Source organism: Mastigoproctus giganteus, chromosome 8 (assembly GCF_048544385.1).
Source record: "Mastigoproctus giganteus isolate SK-2022 chromosome 8, ASM4854438v1, whole genome shotgun sequence".
NCBI lineage: Eukaryota > Metazoa > Arthropoda > Arachnida > Uropygi > Thelyphonidae > Mastigoproctus > Mastigoproctus giganteus.
Window position 1 is genome coordinate 187094945 of NC_143582.1, and position 11715 is coordinate 187106659.

Here is an 11715-nt window from a genome sequence, read left to right on the forward strand (position 1 = left end):
CTTATATTTGTGTGACACCACGTCTCTGATATCCCAACAATATCTGCCTGTGATGTTTTGAGCAATACCTCAAATTCATCAAATTTATTTACTAAACTCCTAGCATTGGTGTACACGCAAGTATACCTGCACCTGTTTCTATTCTTAGCCACCCTAACACAACCCATGTGTTTACTTGTACCGCAATGGCTCCCAGCAGTCTCTGAAATACCATGCATCTTGTTTTTCAGGCTTCTGCTCATTCTAATAGAAGCAGAGCAAGAATCTCTTTCACCTCTGCCAGTGGCTACTGTCAATCTATTGGTCTTTGTCTCCCCCCAAGCTAGCAGTTTTCCGACCCACCTAACACTGCCTCGATAGCATCAGCAAATATTCTTGCACCCTTTCTGTTTAAGTGTATCCCATCCCTGTAGAAGCAATCTCTCCTGTTAACAAGTACAGTCCAGGCTGAAAAAAATTCTACCCCTTGAGCCTTGCACAATCTTTCCAGGGCCGAATTGATCGACAAGGCTCTCATCATATACTCCCTCCTATCGTGTCTGGGCAGAATTGCAGACACTTTCAAATTCAACCCTAATTCTCTGCTTTTGTTCAACAGTGACCTGTACTTGTTAAGTAATTCTGCCGGTCTCCTACTCTTAATATTATTAGTGCCAACGTGTACAACTATATCACCTTTTGTGCCCTTAAAAGATGATATTCGCTCTACAACGTCATCAACCTTTGCCCCTGGCAGACATACCCTGGTCCTGTTCCACCTATCTTTTTTACAAAGCATGTTCCCCGTTTCCCTGACAATAGAGTCACCAACAACTACTAGTTCCTTCGGGACCAGCGCATTCTGCCTTGGGGGTTGTCTCTGTGTCACGCAATGCCCAAGTGCAAGCTCTGGCGTTGATGTGGGCAGCTGAGAGCTTGATGGGCCCCTCAATTTAGTTTCTTCGAGGGCATCCACCCTGTCCTTCAAGCTCTCATATAGGCCCACAAGAACGCCGAGTTGTTGCCTGATATCGATACACTCCTTGCATCGCGCACACACAAAGACATCCCCCTTGGCAGTATCATGTCCCGTACCCGATTGCTCTGCAAACATCAAGCAAACAGTGCATTTTATAAGGCTGTGAGTCAGAGGACAACTGCCCCCCTCAGTTCTGCTCTGAGCCACAGCACTTCCATTAGCTTGAGCCTTTTGCTTTGCTGCTCTGGTCTGAGTCATGATTCTATTAATTTATTAATTAATTATAATTAATTATGTTAAATATAATTAATTATATTACGTATAATCTCTTCTAAGTTCAATGTTCTGACGAGCATTTTACAGAGATATTTACTGATGAAATATTAATTAGTGATGATAAATAAAATAATTTATCAATAAAATAAACATTTAATAAAATTTAAAAAAGCATGATCCATTAAAAATTACATTATAACTACAACTACAACCATCTTCTCCAATTTAACATTAAAATGCAGCTTTATTATACCAGCAGAAAATTCACAAATCCTGATGGCATTACAGAAACATGTTTGTTTGTTGTTTGGTTTTTAGGAGCATTAGCAACTAAGGCCATATTGTTCCAGGGATATGCGGTGGTCATTCCCTAACCTTTCCGCATCCTCCATATTTGGTGGTCACGGGCTCAAACCCCGGTCTAATCAAGAAGCATGTGCTACGCACTGCTGCTCCTGCCCACCTGGCTATGGAGGCGCCATAGAAACATGCTAATAAAAAAATATAGGAGACTAGAAAAGATCCCGATGTTGGATTTAATGAAATTAAACATAGCAAAAATAAATAAATACAACTGATATGCTATATACTATGTTAACAAAACCAATAGTTTGAAGAAATTTATAAATTACATAAAATTAGAATAAAAATATAAAAAACATAAAGGAAAGTCCATTGTGTCTGATTAAAAAAAAAGAAGGGAAGAGGAATAACTAGAAGAAAGTTCTAGAAGTGAAAACTCAAAGTATCAGTGAGACGATAAGTCTCTTTACTAGCGTAAAGTTATCACAATAACTTTATGCTAGTAAAGGATAAACAGTAAACTGCACTAACACAAATAGCATAAGAATGGAATTAGAATAGAAAAGATTGTCGTTCAATGTGTTAAAATCAAAAGGAATAGAGCAGAAAATGACTATATAAACTCTAACACATGACACTGAACATAAAGCACGAAAATTAAATTTCTGGTGTAAGTTAAAATCTGAAGCATTGTCATATTTGTGTGCATACTTTTATTTTTATTTTTTGGTTCATTTTTCACGGTTTCAAGTGCTTTGTTGGTCAATAATTTGTTTACTTACTGATTTTCATAGTGTAGGGCTGCACAAATTAAGCTTTGCTGGGTTTGAGAAGAGTTATCAAAACAATTGTTCTTCCTTTGCCTGCTGAAGTACCTTGTAACTATTCCCCTGAACAGATGGTGCACTGGCAGCCAAATTTCTCTTTCTACTTCTTCCTGGGTATTTTCATTTACTGTTTATATATGATGCAAAACTTCCATCTTCACTTCATTGGGATTTATTTTATATTCTCTAAATTCATCATTTCAGGTTGTGACAGTTTAAACTAGTAAGGAAACATCTCACAAGCATTCTGGCATTTTCACTTCTGAAATTTTCTTCCAATCATTCTACGTGCTTCAGTTTATGAAAACTTTAAGCCTAGAGCCTAGAGCAAACTTTAAGCCTTTAATAGAGCAAGCTTATCTGCGAAAAGATCTAAACCTCCCAAGGACTTCCTAATTCATTTCACAAATATACGTGGTCTCAATTCCAATCTCAACGATGTCCATTTCCACTTGCAGTCTTCCAAACCCCATGTACTTTTTCTGACTGAATCTCAGTTATCAGTTGATTCAACTACTGCTCATCTCAGATGTCCAAATTATTTGCTGTATGATTCCTTTCGCCTCAAAGGTGGTACTTGTGCATATGTCCGTTCTGATATTCCCTGTCAGAGACTTGGCAATTTGGAATCTCCTCTCTTTGATCTTCTCTGGCTTAAAATCTCTCTACCTCATTGTGTAAAATTCATCTGTTGTCTCTACCGTTCTCCCAACTCCACTAATCACTTGGAGCTCATTGACTTCCTCTCTTTGCAACTTGACTTTCTCCAGTCCAACTTTCCTAACAGTGAGGTAATTTTCCTTGGTGATTTTAACGTTCACAACTACAGCTGGCTTCCGTTTTCTAGTCACACCGACCCAGCAGGTCGAGATGCTGAGGCTTTTGCAATTACTAATGACCTAGCACAGATTGTTCATTTACCTACAAGAATACCAGACAATCCTAATCATACAGCCAATACGCTTGATCTTTTTCTCACAAACAACCCTTCTAAGTACAATGTTGAAGTGAGAGGTCCTGTAGGCACTTCAGATCACAACTTGGTGATTGTCTCTTCTCCAATGGAACCTTTATCTCATGGCTATTCCCAACCTCGTATTGTTTGGCATTACAAGAATGCAAAATGAGATGACCTGCGAGACTTCTTTTCTTCTTTTCCTTGGTCTGATTACTGTTTCAAAACTTCTGATGTCAACGTTTGCTCAGATCGTGTCAGTGAAATTATTCTTGCAGGAATGGAATCCTTTATCCCACACTCCACTTTAAAATCTCGTCCTTTACCTAAACCTTGGTTTTCCAATAAATGTGCTAAGGCTGTCCAAGAGAAGAACGTTGTATATCGTAATTGGCTTGTTTCTAATTCTTCAGTTTCATTTTCTGCCTACACCAAAGCTCGCAACAATTGTAAAGCAGTTATTAATCAGTCCAAACTAGAATTTGAACAGGCTAAGAGTAGAAAACTTGCTTCTTGCCCTAATGGTAGCCAAGCATTCTGGTCTCTTGCCAAAGCTATTGGCCGCAACTTTTGCCCATCTCTGCTCCCACCTCTGTCCAAACCAGATGGTTCTGTTGTCACTTCAGCCAAGGATAAAGCTGACCTGCTAGCATCCCATTTTTCTTCCAGCTCATGTATTAATGACCTTGGTAAAACACCTCCCACCATTCCTAACACGCTCCATTCAATGCCTCCTGTGGTCTTCCGTCAAAAGGATATCAAAAGGATTTTGATGAATCTTGATGCTACGAAAGCGCCAGGTCCTGATGGTATTTCTCCACTTGTTCTCAAAACCTGTGCTCCTGAACTTACTCCTATTCTTTGCCGCCTTTTTTCACTTTCTTATTCCAAAGGTGTTTTTCCTTCTGCTTGGAAATTTGCTCATATCCAGCCAGTTCCTAAAAAGGGTGACAAATCCCTCCCATCCAATTACTGTCCCATTGCAATTACTTCTACTCTTTCTAAAGTAATGGAGAAATCAATTAACCGCCAACTTTTAAACTACCTAGAAACCTTCCATCTGATCAACGATCGCCAGTATGGATTCCGTCAGTGTCGATCCACTGGTGATATTCTGGCTTATGTTACCCATTTATGGACTAATTCAATGGAAAGGTTCGGTGAAACACAAGTAGTTGCTCTTGACATCTCAAAGGCTTTTGATCGTGTTTGGCATAAAGGTCTTCTAAACAAGCTTCCATCTTATGGTTTGCCAACTGTTTTTAGTAATTGGTTATCCAGTTTTCTCTCTGATCGCTCACTGAGGGTGATGGTACATGGCTCTCTGTCTTCTAACTTCTCCACTAATGCCGGTGTCCCCCAAGGTTCAGTGCTTTCCCCCACTCTTTTCCTCTTGTATATCAATGACCTTCTTCCATTGTCTGGAAATCCTATCCATAGTTTTGCCGATGGTAGCACATTGCATTCAACTTTCCATTTTGAGAAACCTTGTCCAGCTCAATCAGCTTCAAGTTCTCGAAAATCTGCTACCAATTCCTTAAATGCCGATCTTCACGTAATTCTCCAGTGGGGCAAAGACAACTTAGTTGATTTCAACCCTTCTAAAACTCAATCTTGTCTTATATCTCGCAAAAAGGATTCTTCTGCTCCTATGCTTATCTTTAGTGACACTCCGATTTCTAGGCAAAATGATATATCTCTTTTGGGGATTACCCTGACTTCTAATCTCTCTTGGCACAAGCACATTACAAATATTGCTTCCTCTGCATCTAAAAAACTTGGTTTTCTCTTTCGCTCTCGCCGTTACTTTTCTTCCAAACAGCTGCTCACTCTGTATAAATCGCAAATCCGCCCTGCCATGGAATATTGTTCCCACATCTGGGGTGGTGCCCCCAAAACCTCTCTCAGGCTTCTTGATTCCATTCAGAAGAGGGCAGTTAGGTTAATTAATGATTCATCTCTAACAGAGTCTCTCCACTCGCTTTCTCATAGAAATTTTTTCTGTTTCTGCTGCATGCCTCTTCTATAGATACTTCCATGGGCACTGTTCTTCCAAATTGGCTTCTGTAATTCCCACTCTCTCTTTCAAAACAGTCCGAACACGTGCTGCCACCAGCCAACATCCATTTACTGTCCAACTTCAAACCCACAGAATCAACTTTTCATCTTCCTCATTTATTCATTCAACTTCCGTTTTCTGGAACAACCTTCCTTCATACGTATTTCCTGAAAACTACAATCTACAGAAGTTCAAGTCCAATATCAACAAATATCTTCTTTCGTCTTCTCAACCTCCAACCCAAACACGGTACTAAGTACTATAGGTTCTAATACCTCTCGTGTTTGGGATTCTCATAATAATAAAAAAAAAGCCTACGAGAGACATACCTTCTCACGTAGGCTTTTTTTTTTTACTTTTCCTTCAGTTCCAACAATTTTATACTTTATATATAGGTGGACTCTATTTTTTAAAAAATAAAAGTCCACCTATATTTTAAATTAATTCAGATTTTTAAAAGCTAGGAATTATCAGCTTGCAGATATTCATAAGCAGTTAGTGGAGACTTATGGAGAAAATGTTATGAATCACTGATTTAGCAAAGTGGTGTCATACATGGTTTATATATGCATACAAATATTCTTGGGAAAAATACCTCATATGAGGATATATCATCATGTAATTCTTCAACACACATACCAGTATCCAATATCAAACAATATATTTCAAAAATTTTGTTTATAATAAGTACAGAAAAATCACGTAATAATGTGTACATTCTATGCTATGTGAAAACATGCCCTAAAAGAAGATTTTAAAATACCCTAAAAGAGAAACTGTAAAACACCCCAGGGGCTCACATCTGGTGAGTATAGGCTTGGCATACCCAGGGTCCTGAGCTGGATATCATCATTCTTCTCTTTCTGGGTGATTCCTTTCTACTTCTCTCTCTCTCTCTCTCTCACTCTCTCTCTCAGGGTAACTCAGGAAATTTTTTTGGCCTGGGTAGCATAAGCCTCAGGCTTCCTTGCACCATATGGCTAATAATAATAAATATGCTACTCATTTTCATTATTACATTATTATGAAAATATACAGCACATTAAACAAAGACTTAATTAGATCGTATGTATAGCTTAGCTTAATTTTCAGCACTCACCTCATGAGGTGAGTGCTGAAAATTAAGCTAAGCTATATATACGATCTAGTTATTACATTACAGCACATAAGGACTCCTTAAAATCAAGAGACAAAGACATAATATATGTATTGGTATTACAAAGTGTCTTGCCTGCAAAAACACTGAGGTAACTCAGCACTGCCATACAAAGTCCATAAGAAAGGGCTGTTTCCATAGCGACCCAAGGATTCTAAGAAATTCTGAGTGGCATTCAAACCCTTCAAAGAGGAAAAAAAATTTTCATATGAAGTAATATCTATTAAAAATTTGAACATAAATATTATTAATCAGCAAACCGTAATTAAAGCTCAACAAAAAAGTTCATATTCAATTGCAACTATACATAGCATTTCATAAAGTGGGCTGGGCTGTACTTCCAGAACCTGAACACAATACAAACAGTTCGTATAAACATGTCTGATTCTGAACAACTATGGAGCCGTGGCTGTTTGAATTTTAAAAAAACGCCTATGGAGTTTTAGTGGTGAAAAATAAAATAATAAATATGAACAAGTAGACACATACCTAGTAAAATATTATGTTTATTCATACTAGGCACACATTTATTTTATTACTTTTAACCTTAAAACTACATAACCATTTTTTCATATTTAAACAGCCATAGAGCTTTTCAAAAGGGGATATTTATATGAACTTTTTTCATTATTTTCAGGTCCTGAATACATCCTAAAAGTTCAACTTACATGTTATGAAATACCACAAATATAACAAATATGTTGGGAGGATGAGTAAGAGACAAATCAAAGAAAGAAAGATAGACCTATGGTGAGACTGGATTTCCAAGAAATTTTTTTTTAAGAATACACAGACTTGCCACGTTCATTCTCTCTCTCTCTCTCTCTCTCTCTCTCATATCTTTTCCTCTCCCAACTCCTTTTTTATGCTTATATTTTTGGTTCTTGCTATAAACTAATAGGTCTATAATTATTTTTTTGGCCACCCTTTGAATCCCCTTTGTGAATTGGGGATACATTTGCATGCGCATCTCCAGTCCACGGCAGACCTCACCTGAATCTAAGGATGCTCTCATAATTATGGCTAAGCGTTTGCTAACTTCCCTTGCTGCCTCCTTCAAATGTAACTGGATAGATTCCATTCACCCCAGGTGCCTTTTTTTATGTTTAACTTCAACAGTTTCTCCTCCACTTTGCACTAAGTGATTTTGTAATAACTGAGAACAGAGTGGAGGACAAATTGTTGAAGTTAAACATAAAAAAGGTGCCTGGGGCGGATGGAACCTATTCAGTTATACTGAAGGAGGCAGCAAGGGAAGTAAGCAAACCCTAAGCCATAATTATGAGAGCATCAGGTGAGGTTAGATTCATGTGAGGTCCCCATGGACTGGAGATGTGCATGCAAATGTATCCCCAATTCACAAAGGGGATTCAAAGGGTGACAAATAATTATAGACCTGTTAGTTTGATTTCTGTTCCAGAGTCACTGGTAGAAGAGGTGATACATGATCAACTAGACAAGACCACAGTAATAGTTCAGACCTAGCATGGGTTTGTTAAGGGGAAGTCTTATCTGACCAATTTGATTGGATACTACGACGTAGTCACAAAGGAACTGGATGCAAAAAATAATTTTGATATCATATACTTGCATTTCATAAAATGCTTTTAATACTGTTGCACATAAAAGACTACTGTAGAAACAGGAGAGGTATGGCATTAAGGGCAAGCTGCTGCAATGGATAAAGGAATGATTGAGTGGGAGCCAGCAGAGAGTGGTAATCAATGAACACTGCTCTACGTGGGCTAATGTTATTAGTGGAGTCCTCCAGGGTTCAGTGCGGGGCCCATTATTGTTTTGTGTATTTATCAATGATATCAATGAAAGTATATCAGGCTTAATGTCCAAGTTTAGATGATACAAAGGTTGCCAGAGTTGTTAATGACACTAAAGACAGTATGCTACTGCAACAGGATGCTTATATCCTTATATAAGCATATTTTGGCTGAGAAGTGGCAACTGAAGTTTAACATTGTCAAATGCAAAGTACTGCATATGGGTAACCCCAAAGTAATGTCCCAACTGTGTGGTTGTTGTTTGTCATTTGGTTTTTAGGAGCATTAGCAACTAAGGCCATATTGCTCTGGGGATAATGTGGTGGTCATTCCCTGACCTTTCCGCATCCTCCGTATTTGGTGGTCATGGGCTCGAACCCTGGTATAATCAAGAAGCGTGTGCTACGCACTGCTGCTCCTACCCACCTGGCTACCGAGGCGCCTCCAACTGCGTGGTAACATACTAAGAGTAGCGGAGAATGAAAAAGACTTGAGGGTAATTGTGCAGTCAGATATGAAGTTCTTGAGCAGTGCAGACAGGTTTCCAGGACAGCTCGTGGGATTTAGTCAATGATATACAGGAATTTTGGTAGCAGGAATAAGGAGATTATCCCTTTATATAAGGCAGTGGCCAAGCCACACCTTGAGTACTGCATACAGGTCTGGAGACCTCGTTTTAGGAAGGATGTTGAGCTGCTGGAACAAGTACAGAGAAGGGCAACAAGATTGGTGAGAGGAACAAAGGGGGTGCGGTTACTAAGAAAGGCTTAAGTTCTGCAAGGTGCAGCATCTGGAGACTAGGCACCTGCGAGGTGATCTGATTGAGTTGTATGAGGCCTTGAATGGTTTGAGCAGGCTCAATGCTGACAGGATACTTCCACTTGCTCAGACTAAGAACCTGAGGAAACAGATTCAAATTGAGGAAAGACAGTTGTAGAATTAGATGTGTGGAAATTTACCTTTAGCCAGCGGATAGTTGATTGCTGGAACAAATTTCCATCTGTTGTTGAGGAAGTTGATAGCTTAAATAAATTTAAGGCTGAACTAGACAAACATTTGGAGTGACTGGATGGGCAAAATGGGAAGGTTTTTTTTTTTTTTTTTTTTTGGCTGATGCTGTATAAGCTTGCTTTCTTGCATCATATGCTTGAACTAATGCTAATGAAGACATTCCTAGCAGTTCGTCTACTCTTCATTTGTATTTAAGAACATTATAAATAAATATTCATTTAATGCAAAATACAGCAAGCCCATCCCAGCACATGGCTAGGGGCAGATAGCATTAGAAGAGGCACATGATGCAAGAAAGCAAGCTTATGCAGCATCAGAACCAAAATAAAAAAATACCGATTTCACTGATCCATTCTTTCCAAATGTTTGAATTTATTTAAGCTATCAACTTCCACAACAACAGATGGAAGTTAGTTCCAATAATCAACTACCCACTGGCTAAAGGCAAACTTCTGCACATATAGATTCAGTTTGAATCTATGCCCTCTCAGGTTTGTAATCTGAGCAAGAGGAAGAATCCCATCAACACTGAGGCTGCTCAATCCATTCAAGGCCTTATACACCTCAATCAGATCACCTTGCAGGTGCCTAGTCTTCAGAAACTTCGATTTACAGAACTTAAGCCTTTCTTCATAAGAGCATTCCTTTGTTCCGTTCACCAGTCTTGTTGCCCTTCTCTATACTCATTCTAGCAACTCAACATCCTTCCTAAAATGAGGCTTCCAGACCTGACCATTGCCTTATACAAAGGGATAATCACCTCCTTATCCCTGCTTGCAAAATTACTGTACATCATTGACAAGACCCCATGAACTACTCTGGCCGCCTGTCTGCACTGCTCAGAAAACTTCATATCTGACTGCACAATTACCCACTGGCCTCTTTCATTTTCCACTACCCTGAGTGTAACACCACCCAGCTGGTATATTTCTCTAGGGTTGCTGCTACCCATATGCAGTACTTTGCATTTGTCAATGTTAAACTTCATTTTCCACTTCTCAGCCCATCTACCCAACTTTTCCAGATCCTGTTGCAGCAGCATACTGCCATTTCTGTTATTAACAACCCTATAAACCTTGTATCATCTGCAAACCTTGACATTAAGCTTGATATACCTACATCAATATCATTGAATAATATACAAAGCAACAATGCGAACGAACCCTGAGGGACACCACTAATAACATTAGTCCATGTAGAGCAGTATCCATTGATTAGCAGTCTCTGTCTTCTCTTACTCAAAAATCCTTTTATCCATTGTATCAACTTGCCCTTAATGCCATACTGCTCCAACTTGTACAGTAGTCATGCATGTGCAACAGTATCAAAAGCTTTCCTGAAATCCAAGTATATATCAAAATTATTTTTTGCATCCAGTTCCTTTGTGACCACATCATAGTATCCAATCAAATTGGTCAGACAAGACCTCTCCTTAACAAACCCATGCTGTGTCCGAGCTATAACTGAAGTCTTGTTTAAATGATCCTGCAATGCTTCTTTAACCAGTGACTCCATTATTTTCCCTGGAACAGAATTAAAACTAAAGGTCTGTAATTACTCGTGTCACCATTTGATCCCCCTTTGTGAATTGGAGATACATTTGCACATCTCCAGTTCTGAGTCCAAGGATGCTCTCATAATTATGGCTAAGGGTTTATTTACTTCCTTTGCCACCTCCTTTAATATAACTGGATAGATCCCATCTACCCCAGGTGGCTTTCTTATGTTTAACTTTTCAACAATTTCTCCTATACTTTGCTCTCAGTTATTACAACATCATTTAACTCCCTGTCAAGAGTTTGATAAGCATGTGGCCCTGTGATTTTTGATCCATCCGTCTGATGATAGGAAAATCTGAAAAAAACATTGAAAAAGTGCAGGAATTTATTTGTACCTATCAAGGAATGACCATTATTCGATTCTGAAAAGTTCAAAACTAAGAAACTTGACTCCTGTCCCAATAGTAAACATTCTGATCTCTTTCCAAAGGCATCAGCCACAACTTCTTTCCACCATACTTCCACCTCTGTTATATCCTGATGGTTCTGTTGCATCTACATCTAAAGAGGGAGCTGAATTATTAACATTTTACCTAAATTTTTTTTTTTTTTTTTTTTTTTTTTTATGAAAACCCCAAACACGAAAGGTATCAAAACCTATAGTACTTAGTGCCATGCATGGGTTGAAGGAGAAGTATGGGGGGGGGGGGATGCCGGAAACTTTGCTCTAGAGACTAAACATGGGTTTCACCACTTCAAGCCTCCAATAAGCAAAGTGGTGGTATTTCACCGGTTGATGAAAGTCATCTACCACCTATAAAATATTGATGATCTTGGTAAATCTCCTTCTGTCATACTGAATGCATCCCTTTGTTTTCTGATTGAAATAATAGAAG

At 38.7% G+C, this 11715-nt stretch overlaps 1 protein-coding gene across 1 annotated transcript in view; it reads right to left on the reverse strand.

The window, feature by feature from the left end:
* The window catches only part of Rep (Rab escort protein), a 117065-nt gene that overhangs the window by 42612 nt on the left and 62738 nt on the right, over positions 1-11715 (reverse strand). Inside the window, exon 9 of the mRNA XM_090379954.1 lies at positions 6610-6716. Within this exon, the coding sequence (XP_090236080.1) occupies positions 6610-6716 (107 nt within the window). The remainder of the gene's footprint in view (positions 1-6609; positions 6717-11715) is intronic.